General features: G+C 39.5%; 1 protein-coding gene across 6 annotated transcripts; it reads right to left on the minus strand.

Moving 5' to 3' along the window:
• Positions 1–2920: 2920 nt before the first annotated feature.
• ING3 (inhibitor of growth family member 3) lies at positions 2921–19823 on the minus strand. Of its 6 annotated transcripts, none has more exons than XM_039570919.1 (12): positions 19697–19823; positions 19461–19532; positions 15274–15374; positions 13832–13897; positions 11611–11707; positions 9406–9477; positions 9015–9134; positions 6922–6980; positions 6418–6608; positions 5061–5253; positions 4499–4537; positions 2921–3869 (listed from the first exon to the last, which is right to left on the minus strand). In XM_039570919.1, exons 1-12 carry the CDS (start codon positions 19722–19724, stop codon positions 3753–3755), a joined length of 1155 nt encoding a protein of 384 aa, XP_039426853.1. In that variant the 5' UTR covers positions 19725–19823; the 3' UTR covers positions 2921–3752. The 6 variants fall into 6 exon arrangements, with proteins under 6 accessions (XP_039426853.1, XP_039426852.1, XP_039426854.1 ...); XM_039570918.1 differs by having other exon boundaries at positions 6922–7079; XM_039570920.1 differs by having other exon boundaries at positions 6922–7079; positions 19468–19532; positions 19697–19815.
• Positions 19824–19841: the final 18 nt, after the last annotated feature.

Here is a 19841-nt window from a genome sequence, read left to right on the forward strand (position 1 = left end):
GGCCTAAGTTTATTTGTCTATAACCTGAAGAGAGTGCAAAAACGCAGAGCCTTATTCCTCTTGCAATTCTGCTTCTCAGAGATTTTTAGTCTAAAAAAATTGAACTCTTTGCTGTCAAGGTGAAGGCCACCTCTGTTGCAGAAAAAGAAGTGTATAGTCCAAACATTCCAGCAGAATGAGGAGGGAGATGAAAAAACTTGCCAAGAAAAGCCAACTCACAGTGGAAAGTACCTCCCTGGTGAGGGAGAAAAGTGAAACAAACTTCAGAATTTCTGATCTTTACTGAGTGTGGTTGAATAACATTTTGCAAAGTTTGGTAAAGAAGAATGCAGATTATCCTGTGCTCTTCTGAGAGACAACCTAGTGGGATTTTCAGATTAGTATCCATTAATATATTTCCTCTCCCTTTTTCATTTTAGATCTAGAATAAACAAAACCTACAGCTCCCCAGTGCAAACAGACAATATTGTTTATGAAGAATAGACAATGTTTTGTTCCATTACAGCACTTAGCACATTGGTTCTCAGTTTGTGGTACTACAAATACCCCTCATCCCAAAAATTCACCCAAATGCTGGAACATTGATGTGAAACTAAAAGAAACTGCAGTGCCTAATGCTGAATGTTGCCTAACCTAGTCTCTGGTAGCAAATAGCATTCAGTGAATGCCAGAGGATTTTAGGACTGTCAGAGGCAACCTGGAACACTTGCCTCATTACAAACTCTCTTGACTTCTAGTGATCAGTCTTCAGTGAGTTCCTGATCCAAGTATCTTAGCTATATGTCCCATTTTGTAATGTAAGCATGCCACATGTGAAAAAATGTTGCTCATTTTTTTCATTTTGGAGTGGCTACCTCCATACCACTACTTCTATCAAAAACACACACCTTTTCCACATCACTACTGAATTTACAGATCCCTATTAACATCCTCATGGAGCTGCCTCTTTCCCACCCGGAAGAGTCCCAGACAATTCATCTGCTTCTCAGCTGTGTTGTCATTATACAGCTTTGACCCTTCAATTTGAGCCTTTTCTGCTTTGCTGCCTTTTCTTAAGAGCAGACCAGATTTTTACACTACGTTGAACTAACTGCACCATCAATTTACACAGTGTAAAACTGTTTTCTGTTTTATTCTTTGTCTCCTACTGAGTCATTCTCAGCACTTACGTGACCTGCTGCTGAACAGTGAGCTGAGGTTTCCATAAAATTACTAGGTAACTTCAAAATCACTTTCCTATATAGCAATAGCTACTTCAGAGGACTCAGCTGCAGGTAACGTGAGATCTAAGTATTATTTTATATATTATTTTATATTTATATTAGTTTAGCAAAATGTTGAAATACATTTTCCACTTTATCAGTCAGTCAGTGTCATGAGATTGGTCTGATGCTTTTAGTGCTTTCTGTTTTTATTATTTTTGAGAAAAAACCATACACACAAACACTATGCTACTATTTAGGTTTCTTTAACTGATCCCTTACGTACCTCTTGAGCTGCTCTTCTTTAGCAGCATGCGTTGGGGATACTGCCAATTTATTCCTTTACTCTTTATTACCCTATTTTGCAAATAGCAGTGTGGATGTCCCAGTTAAGGGATGCCCACTCTTCAACCAGTGCCTCACTGTTTTTTAAAGAAGCTCTAATGAGAGACTTTGCACCTGTACTTGTCTACTCAGGGAAGTGTCCAGCAACTCTACTGACCATGAGGCACGAACTCTCTCCATACATAACCACTCACACTGCTTGGGGCTAATCACGTCCTGACCTGTAAGCTTCTCTTGCAGGCTTCCTATTTAGAAAACAAAACAAGAGTATGTACAGGTTTTATTGTTCTACATCTTTGACTTAGGTATTGCATTTTTTCCCACGTTTTCCCATATGTCCATTTCTGTTTTCTTGACACAAAATAATAATTTGCTAGTAAGGACAAGGATAAGTTTTCTCCTCTTGTGAGTTCTCTAATTTCTCAATGAAAAAATAATTTATATTCTCCAATGAAACAGCGATCCAATGTTCAAACTAAAAATTGAAATTTTAATTTGGATTTGTAGTCTTGGTACTATCTTAGGTATGTTTACCAGCAGTGTGAGAGATTTTGCTGTATACAGTCTTAATTCTCAAGAGACTTAGTTCATAGCTGTTGAGATAGACATTCAGTGTAAGGAGAGTTCAGATTACTGGTTGCTTATTTAATTTCAGTTTATAGCATGGCACCAGCTCCCCACAGAACAAACACTTTGTTATCTCCACTGTCTCAACAGCTTCACTTAAAACCAGATATTCTAGTCTTCAAGTGGGTTTTTTAGACTGAGATTTCCACAGAAATATATACACAGTGGGTTCAGTTCCAAGTTTCAAGGGAACCTTAGTTACTGCTCCTTGCTGTTTATTTTCACCAACTTCTATCCTATTCTTTTACCAAAGTCTATTTATCATCCATAATCACATTTTCCTTCTTACATATCTACTTTTCCTGAGTCCATGGACTTTAAAAGCCTGCTTTTTTCATTCTGAAAAAAACCCATGCTGTGACAGAAGCCTGGTTTCGTTCTCTGCACATACTCTTACTACTAATGGACCTGTTTCTATTCCCTTGACGTTATTTGCATGGTCATGCAATGGAACACTGCTTCTCTCTCTCTCTTCTCCTCCTCTTCATGGGTCTGGAAAGCTACCACATGACAGTCACAGAGTCTTTCAGCCTAACCCAGGGCTGAAGCAAAATCTTTATTCCAAAGGGAAAGCATATTTTTTTAATGGTGGAAAGAAGAAGGAAGGAAAAAATAGGCATAAACCTCATGTTTCTGTTCAGTGCTGCTGCATTAAAGAGACACAGAAAAAAAAAAAAAAAAGGAAATTTGTTTGTGAAACCATTCCAGGGACAGACCTGTTTTGACAAATATACAGAAAACATTAATCTGAGGAGTTGAGATTCTTTTATTTTACACCTAATACAATTCAGATTTAAAGGATTACTTGCACAAAAAAATAAACACATTTGGTATAAAAATTTATCATCACTTTAACACCTTTTTTTCTTCTTATGGCCCCTGCCTTCTCTGGAGCAGAAACATATAAAGACTAATGGCACAAGTTTGTTTTATTCTACAGCATTTTTTTTGTTTTTACATACTCAAGTACCCTAAAGGATGACAGCCCGCTGTATACAAGAACCATTTTCTTCAGCCTGCTGAATTAAGTTTCATAAAGAACCAAAGCTATAAAGGCATTTTAAAAACCACTGTCTGTTTTTCCTTTCAGAAGCACTGACTTTTTGCACTATTAATATACATAGTGTTACATAACAGCTCTTGAGTACAGTACATGCAGCAGAATATACCTGTTGTATATAAAACATACATTTAAAATCTTGACTTATCAGAGTTTTTGGAAGATTGAGTAATTGTAGAATGCCCACTGCTTAGAGAAAATGGTTTGGTAGTACAAATGTCTGCATATGTTGGCCACTGGCACAATCCAAGGCTCACTGGAGTAGTATCTGTAGCACATCAAGGTGCGTAAATAATTTACCTACAATATTAAAACACAACTTAGCAAAACCAATAGTTCAAGATCTCATGACTGGGGGCTGGAACCAGACAATCTTTACGGTCCTTTCCAACCATACCATTCTATGATTGCTATGTTACCCTTCAGTGGTTACAAGGAAGTGTGGTGAGAGCTGCCCCTCTCCTCCCAAGTCCTTTATAAAACCTTTAGTATGCAATTTGTTTTCCAGATGAAGAAACTTATTTATGTCTACTGCCTCTTCTCTTCATTGCAGCTGTACACTGTGGACAGTACCATTTCCCTTTTGGTGCTTCTGTCAGTCCAACACATCCATAGTGGAACCACTCAATAGGGCACTGTAAAAACAGAGTTAAAATAGAGGGTTTGGGACTTGGGCTTTTTTCAAAATGCCTATCACAAATACAATTCTATGAAAATGAAACATGAATGGAAAGCATAGATTCTGCGTTTCATACAAGTCATAGGACAAAACGAGGAGAGAGAGGGATCTGCAACATACACTCAGTACACTAAGGAAAATTATAAAAATTCTAGGAGTCATATATGGACTCAGAGCAAAGTAAGTATGTTATGCTTTGAAATACTTAGTTTAATGAAGTAATCTTATTACTCACTTCTGTTTAAATGTAGTATCTCAGTAAATATGTGACTACATTCAACTGTTCTTTTAAAACTTTTTATTTGGAAAGGACAACTGTTGTTAGTAGTGACATAGCTAAACATTCACAGAAATAAAGGATATTTTGAAGCAGGGCATTTTTGAACCTAGCAAAGGCTGAAGGTTTCGAAAAGAACTTGAGCTGTGTGGAGAGGTGAGGAGAAGTCTCCTGAAGGATGGTTCAAATCACATGCACTTTAATCTAAAAAATTCTACTCAAAAACAAACTGTAAAATAAAAGTAAGTCCTGCAAGCAATAGTTATATGCACAAGCCTCTCATGAATCTTCTGAATTTTGTTACTTACATCTTGGTTATCACAGCCTACCATCTCACCATAGGACACCTAGTAAAATAAGGGAAAAAACCACCCTTATTAATATTCATATTACTAGTTAAAAGCAATCAACATTTTGAAAGGGCCAACATTCAAATTTCTTCCTTTGAGGAGTTTTTCCATTAATAGCAGTAACAACATTTTCATTTTACTTTTGTTACACAACCCAAACACCATCATGTTCGTAGTGGATTGATTTTCAAAAACTGTTTATGCAAAAGAAGATACATCTGCATATTTCAGATTGGATAAAAAACTAAATTCATTGTGAACCCCCTCAATTTTTAATTTAATTATTCCTGAAGTCTCCATTACCAGATTTAAAACTCTCCAAGGATATCATATCACTCAAAAATTGACTGTTTTTAGTTTCAACAGTTGAGTTCATTATTCACATCAACAGTAAGCAAATAAAAACAGATCAGAACTTCAAGAGTAAAAATAGTTTTTTAAAATTAGCATTCAGAGAAGGAAGTTCAGCTATATCAAAACAGCAACTGTAGTTGTATTTCAATTTGGAGGCCATCCTTACCTGATTACAAATACAGTAACGTGGCTCATTTGGATCATAGGTCCAATCAACCTGGCTATTAGAATCAGACTCTGGTATTACTGCTGTTTGCTGAGACAGTTCCTGTGCCAGTGCAGATGAAGAAGAACATGATGATAGAGAGGAAGAAGAAGATGATGATGAGGACTGCTGACTTGAGGATTTGTTGTTGTTTCTGAGGAAGAGAAAAAAAAAAAGGAAAAAAATAGCATACATTATTTATTTCCTGCCAAGTGAAAAGAATCACTGAACAAGTACTTCGTTTACTCTGAAATACTGCAGTATGTAAATCCCAAAGCTATCATTCACTATCACATTTCATTCAACCACTGCAAGCACTGGAATGCACCCACTGAATGCTCTTAGAAAAGGAAACAAGTCATACCAGCTAACAAGTGCAAGACATGCTGTTCCAATCAATGGAATGTAACAGCTCTAAACTGTCTAGTGGCTTTAACAAATGCTTTTCTTCACAAAATTTTCCATCAACAGCCTTGGTGTCAAGTCCTTATAAAAATTATGCTACCAATAAAACAGGAATTTACATATAAGTAATGTCATACATCATGGCCAACAGATAACTGTTTTGAAGATGACTGATTCTCTGTTAATCTCCACTCAAGCATCAGCAATCACTCCATAGGAATGGCGCCGGAATAAAAATTATCTGCTTTTGCTTATAGGTCAGACCTGGCACCCAAGATATTCATAGATGAAAAATGCTTCTAAAACAGCATTATTAACTGAGCTGTGAACACACACAAATTTGAATGAAGAAAAAACTCAAGTCAATTTAAAAGGATAGGCATTTTGAGACAAATTCTTTCAAGTACAAGTTCTGACTGCTGTCACTATGTGTTGTGACATTGTGTTGTTTAAAATGTTTTAAAACTTCATTTCAATCAGAAATAAAATTCATTCCCTGTTGTAGATGATCAGCCATTAGAAAATGTCATGTTTACTTGAAACTGGCATCAGATCTCCAGTTTATTTCAAAATCATCTACTAACCAACGCACAATAATTCCCAACATTTACTGTTAGATCAAATCTCTCCAAAATACACAAAAATAAGGGAAGAAACTTGACCGTATCTCAGATAAAAAAGGAAATCAAGACATTTACTTAAAAATGGAGTGAGTCTGCCTAAAGAAAAAGAAGTGGGAGGCCTAAAGAACACAGCCCTGAACAAAAAAGGGCCAACGGGCAGTAACTACCTTCTCCTGTTCCCCCTCACAGATATTAAATACAATGTATTTCTAATATGGCCCATGACCTTTTAAAAGAAAGCTTAGCTGCCTTAAAAGTTGTAATTGCAGTCAACAAGTAAGAAAACCTACTTGCTTTTTCTGCCACTTCGTGAATCTGTGGTTGACGAACTTAACGTCTGAGTTAATGTAGATGCCAGAGCTGATGACGAATATCCAGCTGAATCTCTGGACAATGAAAATTCTCTTCCAAGCTGAAAATCATTGTTCTTAAATGCTTCATAGCTGGCTTTTAGACTGGATGTTCGTCTTCCCTCCTTCATCTGAAAGGAATACTGATATTGTATCAGATTACACAGTAAAGCTCCTACGTAAGAAATACCAGGCTGCTAACTGCTAATGATTTGCACAGGTTCACTCGTCACCTTGTTAATGAACTTACGTATAGAAAGCAGTTAAATGTGTGAGAATATCCTCCAGGAAAGGCCAGAAAACAAGCTGTGCCTTTAGGCAAGTTATAGAGGATAAAACTGTGGCATATAAATAAAATTCTAATATAGGAACTGTATAGCAGTCACTAGCCTTTCTTCGTAATCTTAAGTGGATGGCAGAATGACAAGAATATTTTGACATTACCTGTGCCGTGGCTTGCACTGCTTGAGCTGCTGCCATGGTAATTGCACCGGCCCCGGATCCTGAAGATAATGAGCCCAGGTTATATGATGCCAATGGTTGAGAAGAGTTTGTATTGTATGCATTGTTTGAAGAGGATGATGAATTACTGTTTCGACACCCTTGATGAATAGAACACATTTATGAAATTCAAAATGAAACTAAATTCCTTTGCATTTTAAGAAGAGTTATATGACAACCAGTGAAAGAGTAGGAACCCTGTTTATGCATCAGAGTAGTCTAATCATTTGGAAAAAAGGTTTTAAAAGTATTTAGATACAGCCAGTATTTGTTTATGGGGGAAAAAAAAAGAAGTTTGTTCCCTATCCTCATGTGCAAGGAGTCCTTTTAGAAAGACAGCTCTCACTATCATACTCAGCTATCGAAGAACAGATGCAGCTGCTATACCTGTGCCTATATTGAAACAATGCTCACTACTATAACCATCAAGAAGAGGGTAAGAATTTGACTATGTACCTATACTGTTTCTGAAGTAGAACTTTCAACAATCTTAATTCTAAAAACTACAGATCAGTTTTAATGCAACACAATTTCCAGTGTCATCTGCAGAATGTCAGCTGCTCAAATATACTACATTTTATTTGCAGCCTCATGTGAAGTTTCTTCAAAAGAAAATTGAAATAGACATGACTGAAACTACTTAAAACTGACAAACATTACTGAATTCCAAAACATAAGGTAGTTGACTTACTGTAACTCCCTAGTCTTTTATTTTCAGAAAAGAAACTATGGAACACCTTAATACTGAGAATAGGCAGAAAGGTTTAGGTTTTTTTAGTCCCTATTCAAAAAGACTTCTCTCCTCTTTTGACATAGATAACACATGAAAGAATTTTATTTTGAGACCAACTCTTAAAAAAAAAAAGGTGTGAAAATTCTTTTCCCTTACTTTGGAAATTGTTGTATACGTTTTTTTCCCAAAATAATGCATTGACCTTTTATATTTCTACTACTGGGTGAATGAAACTGTACTGTTATCTTCTTCAAACTGTAAATAAAAAGAAACAGCCAACATACAGCTGTTAAATGACAACAAATCAGACCCGCTTCATGGACAACACAGATGAGTAACAATGCCTGCAATTTCTCATGTTTCAAGTGACTGAAAATCCCAGGGGAAAGGGTATGAGCCTCTGACTGAGGACTGGCTGAATGGCAGATCCCAGAAGGTCATTATCCATGGCACAGGGTCTAGAAATTCCACAAAGGGAAGTGCAGTGCACCTGGGAGGAATAACCCCATGCACCAGCACAGGCTGTGGTCTGACCTGCTGAAAAGCCGCCCTGTGGAGAAGGACCTCAGGGCCCCGGTGGACAAAAAACTCTGTGAGCCAGCAGTGTGTCCTGGGGGCCAAGAAGGCCACTGGTGTCCTGGGATGCATTAGGAGGAGCATTGCCAGCAGGTTGAGGGAGGTGATCCTGACCCTCTACTCAGCCCTAGCAAAGCTGCATCTGGAGTGCTGTGTCCAGTTCTGGGCTCCTCAAGACAGGAGAGACATAGAGCTCCTGGAGTGGGTCCAGTGGAGTGAAAAAAAGATGATTACGGTACTGGAGCATCTCACTTAGGAAAAGTTGAGGGAAGCTGAGCCTGCTCAGCCTCAAGAAGACTGTGAGGGGACCTCATCACTGTCTAAGACTATCTGAAGGGAGGGTGTCAAGGGGATGGAGTCGGGCTCTGCTCAGTGGTCTGAGCAATAGGACAAGAGACTATGAGCAGAACCTGATGCGCAGAAGTCCCACCTGAACATGAGGAAGAACTTCTTTACTGCGCAGGTGGCCACGCACAGAACAGGTTGCCCAGAGAAGCTGTGGAGTCTCCTGCACTGGAGATACTCAAGAACTGTATGGACACAATTCTGTCCCACGTGCTCTGCGATGACCCTGCTTGAGCAGGGAGGCTGCACCAGATGACCCACTGGGGTCCCTTCCAACCTTACCTATTCCATGATTTTGTGCTTTCAAAAGACTAACTCAAATATAATTAAGTTTCTCTTCTTCTGATTAAAAAGCAATGAAATGAAAGACAATTAGGATTACCTGGTGTATTTTCTTTAGAAGCATCTGAAGTCAGGGTAGATAGAAGAGCTTCAGATTTAAACTTCTTTTCAGGAACATGATCTGTTGTACTATGGTGAGAAGATGGATTGTGTTTCCTTTCTAAATGAAACAAATGAAGGGAACTTAAATGTAAAACCTATTCAGCTTGAAAGTCAAACTATGCTAGCACTTTCAACTAATTCCCACCAGCAAAATCTATTTCATTCTTGAACTTCTTCTTAACAAACATTATTAGCATTTATTATGCCTTTTTTTCTTCCTGCAATGATGGAGGAAAAAAGTTCTGAACCTTTTTCTCCTGATACTAATCAACAAAAAAACCCAAAGGAAACATAAAAAGTGGGCATCTTCATAAGTTTCAAATACTTACTCTCTACTGGAGTGTGAGAATGGGAGTGATGGTTATTCACAGGCTGTGCTGGTGTATCCAGCTCCAGAGACCCTAAGAGGGAGGTAAGAAGGACAGGAAAATTTCGGAGTTGGCACTGTTTTGACTTTTACATACTAAATGATTCTTTAAAATATTAACCAAATTACAGTGCAGTTATATTTATTTTATCGGAAGAATTTTTGCTCAAGTTGAAAGCCATTCTACAGTACAAACAGAAGCCAGTGAGATTAGCTTTCAAATAAAAAGTGGTGACTGCTACTCTTCGACTCTTGAAATCAAGCACTTAAAATCAAGGCAAATAAGAAGAACCAACAACACTGCCCTCAACATGCCACTTACTCAAATGAGTTGCAGAATGGCTGCGCCAAAAGTACTGACAATCTACACCAATATGAACTGAAGACATGTAAACTGTATAAATAAGGCATCTTGTCCCACTGAGTCCACCTTGTCACATTCAGTCCAAACTCAAGAAATAGCAGTGTCTTTCAAGATGATTTAACATTCAAAAGAAAGGGCTGCAGATCATTATCCAGATTTTGTTAACATTCAAAATACACAGAGCAACAATACAAATAAAAACAAAACAAACAAAAAAACTCCACAAAACCAACAAAACAACGACAACAACAAACTCCACCCCCATCCCCCCCCAAAAAAAGGAAAAAGTCCGACGGGCACAAATCCAAGTCTACATCTAATAACATTTATTGTAATATGAGACTAAATAATCACAGCATAAGAGAGACTGACTATGAATTTAGAACAATATACAGTATTTTGTGCATCAATCTCTAACAAAAAGATTTTGAAATAGCTGCAATACCTACCAACTTACATTTACACAGAACACAAAACAAGAAAGCAATTCACATTCATTTTTGAAAATCTGTGGCTTCAACGTTTCTTTACCTCTTCCACTGCTTTCAAAAAGCACTGAAATGCAAGAGTATATGAGTAATACCTAAGTGTATTACAAAAGTTTAATTGTTCTAGAAGAGGTTCAAAGCATAAGGAGCTATTTTGGCTGAGCGAACTTCTACCACATTATGAACTTGCCCAAAGGCTGCCCTCTGGCGGGACTTCAACCATATGTATTTACTCTGAAAGCTAAAAATTTTAGAGTCTTCCACCTTTAGCTTTATTTAAAAACAAAGAAAGAAAACCCTCAAACCAAACAAACCTTAAAGATGCAACATGCAGTCTAGCACTCCTGTATTTTGAGTTCTTGAAATCCTGTCTAGCAACTTCTCCAAACACACAGTTCAACAGAAGGTAGCATCACATCCAAAAACCAGCTGGGATTTAAACTAAAAGAAACTATTCCTTTTCTGTAATTGCTAGTTAATTAATAGCACTTAATTTACAGTTTTCTTTTTTTTGTGCCTGTTACTTGTAATAGCAGTTGAAAATAAAATAGCCCCCAACTCCCAGCTTAAACAACACAGCCACAAAAAAGTTCCAAGAAAGGATACTTATTCTTAATATCCCCAAGTGACTTAAGTCACTTTTCACTATTTTTGGCTATGAGGACAGCCACTGCCTCACAGTAGTTAAATCAACTTAGAAATTTATCACAATCACATTTGAATTTGATGTCTAAATGCTGATGAGTGCAGAAAAGCCAGCTTCTTCTACACCAAGCTGGCAAAAAGCTGACACTTTACATTTTTATTCACATTCTAAATACCGGCAGGGTTGTATTTAACATGCAGGTTTCTTACCTAAAATGCTTTTTCTTCACTAGCCCATTACAGAACAACCCATTCTCACCCCTTTAAAAAAAGAAAACCACCAAGTACATGGAAAACAAAAATAATGAGCCTCCACAGTTTGGTGGCAATCAATTCAAGGAATAAATGTTACACCTGCAACTGGGTAGGTCGCAGGCTTAGGCCAAAGTACTTGGCTGAATACCTAAAATCACTGAAACCAGGTTTAAAGAATTATGTATCTTACTGTAGCAATCCACAAGGACAAGAGTTCTATGAAAAAATTACTCAGTTGTATTTTGATTTCACTATTCTAAATTGAGGTTGAAACTAGAATTTGAGAATCACTGATGAAAAGTGGGTTAAAACACAGGTGAAAATACTGGCAGCCACTAACAAGTGTATGATACATTAATTTTGCAAATTGACAGAAGGTCTGTCAGTTTCTTAAAAGAAAATCATGCATACTTACGTCTCTCTAATATTTCTGTAATTCCAGCATTATCTGCTTCAAGTTCCATTTTAAATTTAGCGAGTTCCTGGTCCAATTTTCTCAAATGACGGTCTACCTGTTTGTTAGATGAAGCAAAAATAAATAGCATCCAGTTCTGGAACATGAATATCTAAGTCCTTAATCTCAAGCTTGCTAAGTATTTCCCTTCCAGCAGTTTTGTGACACGCAGCACTAAGCACAATAATGCACAGAAGTGCATCTTCTTGGTCACCTCCACTTCCCTCACTCAGCAGAGACACTGCTGTTAACACCAAAACAGTGTAGGCTAAGGTCCAAGACACTTCTTTTCAGAAATAAAGATGAAGAAGACTTGGAAGTGCTCTGGTTATGCAAACAGAAAGGGGAAGAGAAAGAACAGTACATGACACGGACTTTAGTAGAGATTGGGCTGCTTTGGGGAAATTGCAAGTTCTGAACTGAAACTTGTGTGCAATTTGTGTGCCACTATCAACATCAGTAAACTTGGTGTGTATTGAATCTTAACTGAAAAGTGGAGACTCCTGTGTGTTTCAGCAAACTATGATGTGCTCTTGGGTACTAAAAATTAACAAAAAAAATTCTCAACTCACTATCATGAAAAAAACCATGACGCTCCAAACGCTTTCTAGATCTGTATTCATACAGCAAAATTTACCTGTCTTTATTAAAACCTGGGAGATTTTCCCAGTTACTAGCTAAGCAAAAGAGAAGGGGCAAGTTCCAACTTCTAAACTAACTTTTGCCTAGTTGAAGTGAAACTAAATCAGTTGTCTTCTACATTTGAGTGTAGTCTGACTTGCAAGTTCTATTGTCTGAGAAAATGTAAAATAAATAAACTTTATACTTTAAATCATGTGCCACCCCTCTCTGGGTCTGGCCATCCATCCAGTTTTTTACCCAATGAATAGTGCACCTGTCCAAGGCATGAGCAGCCAGTTTCTCCAGGAGAGTGCTGTAGGAAACAGTGTCAAAGGCTTTACTGAAGTCCAGGTAGGCAACATCCACAGCCTCTTCCTCATTCACTACACAGGTCACTTCATCACTGAAGATCAGGTCAGTCAAGCAAGACCTGCCTTCCTAAACCCATGCTGCCTGGGCCTAATCACCTGGTTGTCCTGCTTGTGCTGTGTCATGACACTCAATATGATCTGCTCCATGACCTTCCCCAGCACTGAAGTCAGGCTGACAGGCCCGTACTTCCCTGGATGCTCTTTCTGATCCTTCTTGTACGTGGCCATTACATTTGTTAATTCCCAGTCATTTGGGATGTCTGGTAAGTGCCTGAAAGTGGCTTAGTGACCTCTTCCACCATCTCCCTCAGTGCTGTGGGGTGGATCCCATTAGGGCCCTAGACCTGTGTGTGTCTAAGTGGCACAGCAGGTTGCTGACCTTTTCCCTTGGATTACAGGGACTTCATTCTGCTCCCCACCCACTTCTTCCAGCTCAGCGGGCTGGGTACCCTGAGAACAACCAGTCTTGTTATTACAGATTGAGGCAATGAAGGCATTAAGTACCTCTGCCTTTTCTTCATCCTCCATCACTGTTTACCTCTGTATCCAATAAAGGATGGAGATTTTTCACAGCCCTTCTTTTATTGCTGATATATTTTTAAAAATATTGTTAGTCTTTTACAGCAGTAACCAGATTCAGTTCTGCTTGGACCCTGGCCCTTCTAATTACCTCCCTGCAATAACCTCACAAAATTCTTGTAGCCCTCTCAAGCTGCCTGCCCATTCTTCCAAAGGGGATACACTTTCTTTTTTTTTTCCTGAGTTGAAGCCAAAGCTCTGTATTTAGCCAGGCTGGTCTTCTTCCCTGCTGGCTTCTCTTTTGGCACATGGGGATGGCCTGCTCCTATACATTTAAGGTTTTCTTCCTGAAGAATGTCCAGCCTTCCTGGACTCCTCAACACTGCATCCCAAGGGATTCTCTAAACCAATCTCCTAAACAAGCCAAAAACATGCATTAAAACCTCATGATTTCTAATACTATTGCTTTGTTTTATATTTAAGTGACACTTACTACCTAAAAAACCAAAATTCTTAAGTCAGTAAGATATTAAATTTTTTTTCACCAGCAAAACATCTGTATGTAGATGACATAAAAATACAAGTAGCACAGCTGCAGTGCTTATCAAAATGCTTAGAACTCCTTAGGGTATAAATTTAGGTAATTGACCACAAGTCTTGTGTCCACTTACCAGATCATATATTTGATTAGCCAGTTGCACTTTTTCATCTGCATCTTCCAAAGCCTTATAATAATCCTGTCATGAAGAGAATTTTTTAAAATTATGAATGTAACTGATCTAATTTCAGTAAGTTTAAGCTACTGTTATGAAGCACAAAATATTAGTCAAAAGGACAAATTTTAAGTCAGTTTTCAGAAAGGCTGTGAAATTTTACTGTAAACAACAATCATCTGAATTTTGAATGAGAGATACTATATATATATCAATTTATTTTCTCTGTGTTAGAAAAAGCCAACTACAAGATGGGGACACTTCTTCCTAGAGTGATATTTAGATTTCCGCAAGAAATGCTACACGAAATGAAACAATCTTGGATTTATTTTATATTACATAGCATCATGTTATGGGCTTAAAACAAGGTTATGTCCTTTACTTCAGGACCACCACAAATCCTACTGCTCTTCAAAACGATGCTGAAATACTCTGTGCCTTTCTGGCATGCTAGTTAAACAGAGATAATATTGTATATAATTTACATTGCTTTAAAGTAAGTTTCTCTAACTCATAAGTGTATTCTAAATAATTAAGCAATCCAAAAGTCTCCTCTAGCCAATGAAAATTCACAGACAAAACTTTCTTTTAAAAACAAGTGTGTTTTCAAATGCTTTGACTTTAGATTCGAACAGATTTTACTGCCTTTCAATTCTCAATTTCCACTGAATAGTATCTTATGTGAAAACTACTTCAAATTTTGGTTCAACTAAAGTCAAAAGCAAATTTTTCATTTACTCTAGTGAAGTCAGAGCTCTTATTTTTTTTTTCTTTTTTAAAAATTTAAAAATCTTTTTGCATTAATTAAAGAAGAAAATAACCCCTACCCAAATAAGTGGCTGAAGTAGCCAGTGTAGGAGACTACAAAGGAGTTTCTCCTGACAAAATGATGGACTACATTGCTATCAATACCACCACCACTGTTCAAGTGTTGAAGGATAACACAGAACACATTCATCTTCTTACTCTTCCCTCTCTCAAGCTACATGTACCACACGTGTAACGTGTAAAAGGACACAGGCAGAAGATCAAGAGAAATGCTGAATCTAAGCTTGAAATATATCCTCTAAAAGAAAGCAAATTAACTTGGGCAACTTCATGTCACACAAACAGAAACAAAAAAATCCGAGCTCAAAATTTAGTACTAGGTTTCCTCACCATTTCAGGATTACATTTTTTTAAATGCCAGAAGTGCTCAGTAAAACTTGAGAGAAATCCTTGATGAAAGAAACTTTTCACTCACTTTTCTTCTCCAAGGTAGTTCTATCCACCTTTTATGAAAGCCCAAGGGAAGGCACAGTTGTGAACACTTAAATCTCCCATCAATCATAAACTACTTTTTTCTAAGGTTGTCTTAGTTTGCAAAAGAAAAATCTGACCCTCTCCTGTGATATCCTTACTTTTTTGATTGACGTCATTTGTTCTTCTCTCCATTCAGGTTTGTTTTTCTTTGCATTCATAAAAAATTCATTTACCCTCTGCTCAAGCTGATCCATTGCATCTGTAGCATAGGAAAAGATTGAGACAAATGTTATCTTCTCATGTCCATAAACATTAGGAAATAAGGAGAAGTTTTTTTCTCAAACAAAGTTGACAGGACTGAGGTGCAAACTATTAGAGAGGAAAAAAAAGAAAAAACCAAAACAACCAAGCGACAGTGGACAGCGGAGGGAAATATTTACCTTAATTTCCAAGAAGCAGAATTGCATTCTGGTAGGATTCTCATCAAGGTTCTTGTGCTCTCCAGCATGGGACAGGCAGGACTCCAAGTTCTAAAGGTTTTTTGTCCCTAAGAGCAGTGGTAGTGACTTAAAGCATGCCCCAAACTCCTCACCCAGGGCTCTAGACTGCTGACTTTGGAACATTCTAGCCAGTTACAAACTGAGCAGGAAACAAAATGTTCTCCTAAGAGAAACAGTCAAATACAAAACCAAATAATTGAAAAAAATTAGTGTCTCAAAAAGGTAGACCAACTGAAGAGTAAAGTCACTGCCTTTAAGTCCAGGCCCTCTCCTAGGGCCAGGGCCAGGGCCTAGGAAGGGCCAGGGCAAATTGAAAGCACTCACAAATTATTCCCTCCACCCCCACAGGAGAAAATGCACTGATGAAAAATTATTTGGACAGGATTCTCATTTTCATGAAGTTGAGAAATATCGTAAGGGGGAAAAAAATAAAACCCATTTTCTAACATTAACTGTCTCTAGAAAGGAAAATGTCAACCACAAGTTATTTTTTTCATTGTTTACTGAGACAGGAACAGGGATTCCCTTCCCTTTCCCCTCCACCCTTCTCCCACTGAGTTTACTATTTCAACAGCTGGACACTAGTGCACTCAACAGCTTGCAGATTTCCAAAAACATGCAGCTGCTTCAGTCAAACTAGATCTGACAGCCTTTCTACTGTCAGGATAGATGACAGTAGTGAGGTTTTTTTTCACAGCATTCTTAGTGACACTGCCCAGCTATCAGTTTTAAATTCAATGCGACAATGCACGAGTCACCTACAAACTTCAGGCTCTGGGTGCAAAACACCTAAGAAACTTTCCAGAAACCACCATTAAAATTGGATCACATCTTGCCAAAACAAAATGAAAATTAATTAATTAGTTCAAGAAGCTCATGAATCCCTAAGTATGATTTACTCTTAAAATCCAAGAGGCCAAGGGTCTTCTTAACTCTGTGAAAATTCACAGCTAGAACTGTTTACATAAATAACCAAAAATCATTCATACTAAATGGTCAAAAACATTTATCAGTTGTCCTTATGCTGGGAACATTCAGCATCAAACCCAACAGGAACCTAACAACTGACTGGAAAGAGCACCATTAATCCCAAGCCGTAACAGTTGTGACACAAGTTCACATCAACTTTATTTATTTATTTAGACCCAGACAAACAAAGTAGTTGAACAGTTTAGGAGTAGAACAGGCTAAAGGGAGAGAACCTGTACAATGAGCATTTTCCACTTGCACCATGTAGAGATTAAGAAGCCTGAGAGGCAAGCAAGAAGCACACACTTTGTATGGAGGCTTCTAAAATCTTTGCTCTTTGACCAGATGACTGTAATTCGGTCCATAAAGCCAACAGACAAAATGTTCTATCTCCTATCCTCAGAGCACAAACTCCTTAAGCGATTGTTACTCTAGAGGTTCCATAAACAAGAAATGACAAAAAGTATCTTTCCTCTTCACGTTTTATTAAGGACATGCTAACAGTCTGTGTGAAACTTCCTAGGGGAAAATATCCACAGAAATTTGGTCTCTCCTGAAAGGGCAGAAAAGGCAAAGGGGAGTACAGGTCAGAGCTATCAAATTATATGGAAAGTTCTCTCTCTGCTACACTCAAGTTCCTCCACTTTTTCTCATGATACTGTATTGTGAGATACTAATTTCTTAGATCAAATTTCCCCAAGACAATTGCCAAAACTTCTATGAGAAGAGAGTCCTTTTTCCAGATTCTGACATTTTACCATGAAAACCTGGTAATCCATGATTTTAACTTAAACAGAGAAACACATTTTATGCTTCATCTGGAGCTCAGTTAAAGCTCAAAAGTCAAGTCCCAACTCAGATGATCTTTTCTTTTCCCACGGCAATCTTATCAGAATATATAACAGATAGACCCAGTTTATTATTTCTTCCAACAACAAACAGCAGCACATGCCTCATTAGGAGTCAACGTGGTCCAAACAGGACAGAATACAAAGTCAACAATTTCACTAAAACAGAGCAGCAGAGATATCTCTGAATTAAAAATCATGTAGATTTCTGGGACAGCATCACTCATCAAAGTATTGTTTTCAAGTACTTCTGAGACACCAAACAACCTCCAGGTTCGCATGTAGCGTTCATCAGGCAGTCAGGCAAGTGATTGCTGAAGAGGTGCTAGTCCAGAAGTTTCATAAATGTCTTTGGATACCCTGCCAATCATTGCACAAGAATTACGGAAGTACCAAGGTCTGAGAGAATTTTTCGCTACACCTAAGGTTAGTCCTAGTATACAATATTCAGTGTCATTTACTACTTCCAGTAATACAATGTGGAGTTGTTACTTGTCATTTTCAGTTAAAGCAGAGGAAATGACATTCCTGCTACCTTGGCATTGCTAGCTGCCTCAGTTCTCGAACACACCTAAAAAAACCCCCTACTATCTTCTTTGCCTTCTTAGGGAACAGAAATGAAATTTGTGCACTTACTCCAAACTATCCAAGTCAGGCAGCTGCTCACTCCCTCTCATGGTGCTCCCTGGTGAGAGCAACTTCAGAGGTGTTATCTCCCAGAAGGAGCCATGACTGTTCCCAGAACTTTAAGCGCTGAACCCAAGACAGCACTTAGGCAATAATATACAAAAAAATTCTATAGACGGTTCTACATGAGTCAATAAGGCCTGTTAAACAGACCTGCTAAGTCAAATAAAGTAAATATCCAAGGGAAAGCCAGAGACTGCACTTCAAAGTATTATAGGTTGAACTGTTTTCAAGAACTGTTCCCACTTAGTGTCGCATTTTGTATTCCTATACAGTATTCCCTTTTTATTTCAATCTCTGCTCTTTTTCTTATTCCCATTTACAATAGCCCAGCCCTTCCATATTGATGATTGCTCTCATCTTTTGTGCAGTACAGTTTCACTTTTGGATCACAGTTATGGATAACCATATTCATTGTGTGGTAAATGACTGCAACAGCTATCCAGGGTGTTACAGGACACCTAAGTCCCAGATGAGATTGCATTAGAAAAGATGAAATGACAGTGCATCCTGAAAACAGCCTAAGGCAGTCTATTACATCAGCATGTAAGCAGAGATACAAAGTGATGTACAAACAAACCTGAAGCGTATTTACAAATATATTTTGTATAACATAACATATATATTTACACAAGAGTAGACATTTATACAAAATGTAATTTGTATAAAACCTGAAGTATTTTTATAAAGGCTATTTGGTTGCTTGTCAGCTAGGGCACAAGGGGCCCAGCAAATAGCACCTTCCCAAATTCTGTTATGAGGGAGCTGGCTGGAAAGTTTCAGGGAGAGCATGCCGCTGCCTACTGGAAGGAGTGGGACATAACTTATGTTCCAAACCACCATCACTGCTCTTAGGGATCAAAAATCTGAAGAGTTTGGGACGTGCCACCGAAAATGCCTTTGGGAGCAGCACAAGCCCATGAACGCAGCTCCGCCAAGACCCTTCTTGCGCCGAGGCCCTGCGGGCGGGGGCTGGGGCGGGGGCTGCTGCGACAACGCCAGGGGCGTGCGCCCCGCTCCTCGCCTCGTCGCCTCCGCAGCGCCTTCGCCCGCGGGAGACGACGAGACGCCCCCGGGCCCGAGCGGCGGTGCCGGAGAGCCGGGGCAGGGCTGCGGAGGGGGCGCGACCGCCCCACGGCAGCGCGGGGGAGCGGGCGGAGCTGCCGGCGCGGGCCGGAGCGGCGCCACTTCCCCTCCTTCCTTCCGTCCCCGTCGGCCTTCTCGCCCCTCCCGCCCTGCGGTGGGGGCGCGGCGGCGCGGCGCTGGGGCCGGTGCCCGCGGGGCGGAGCGGGGCGGGCGCAGAGGGGGCGGGCGGAGGCGGAGGGGGCGGGACTCACGTACTCTGCACCTGCAGGTCCATCTCGCGCATCTCGGTGAACCTGTCGCGCAGATCCATGGGAAGCTGCTCGATCACTGCGGGGACACGGGGGAGCGGGAGAGAGGGGGGAGGGAGGGAGCCAGTCAGTCACTCGCTGCCGTGGGGGAGGGGGGGCGCCGCCTCCTCGCCGCGGCTTCCCCCGGCTCCCCCGCACCGGCCGTGCCCGGCCGCCCGGCGCCCCCGCCGCGCACACACTCACTCTCCAGATAGTCCTCCAGGTACAGCATGGCGGCGGCCGGGCCCGCGCCCAGGGGCTGCTCGAGAGCGGGCGCTCGTCCCTTCCAATATGGCGCCGGCCGCCAACAACACCAGCGCCTCGACTCAGCGAAAACAACATTGGCGGC

Source organism: Corvus cornix, chromosome 1A (assembly GCF_000738735.6).
Source record: "Corvus cornix cornix isolate S_Up_H32 chromosome 1A, ASM73873v5, whole genome shotgun sequence".
Classification (NCBI taxonomy): domain Eukaryota; kingdom Metazoa; phylum Chordata; class Aves; order Passeriformes; family Corvidae; genus Corvus; species Corvus cornix.

Bases quoted from the DNA above. Each gene is read 5' to 3' on its own strand.
- ING3 (XM_039570918.1), bottom strand. From the start codon at position 19,724: ATGCTGTACCTGGAGGACTATCTGGAGA. The intron at 15,375-19,460 runs GTACGTGAGTCC...CCTATGCTACAG, and splicing joins GATGGACCTGCAGGTGCAGA to ATGCAATGGATCAGCTTGAG. The intron at 9,478-11,610 runs GTAAGTATGCAT...CCTCCCTCTTAG, and splicing joins TACAGAAATATTAGAGAGAC to GGTCTCTGGAGCTGGATACA.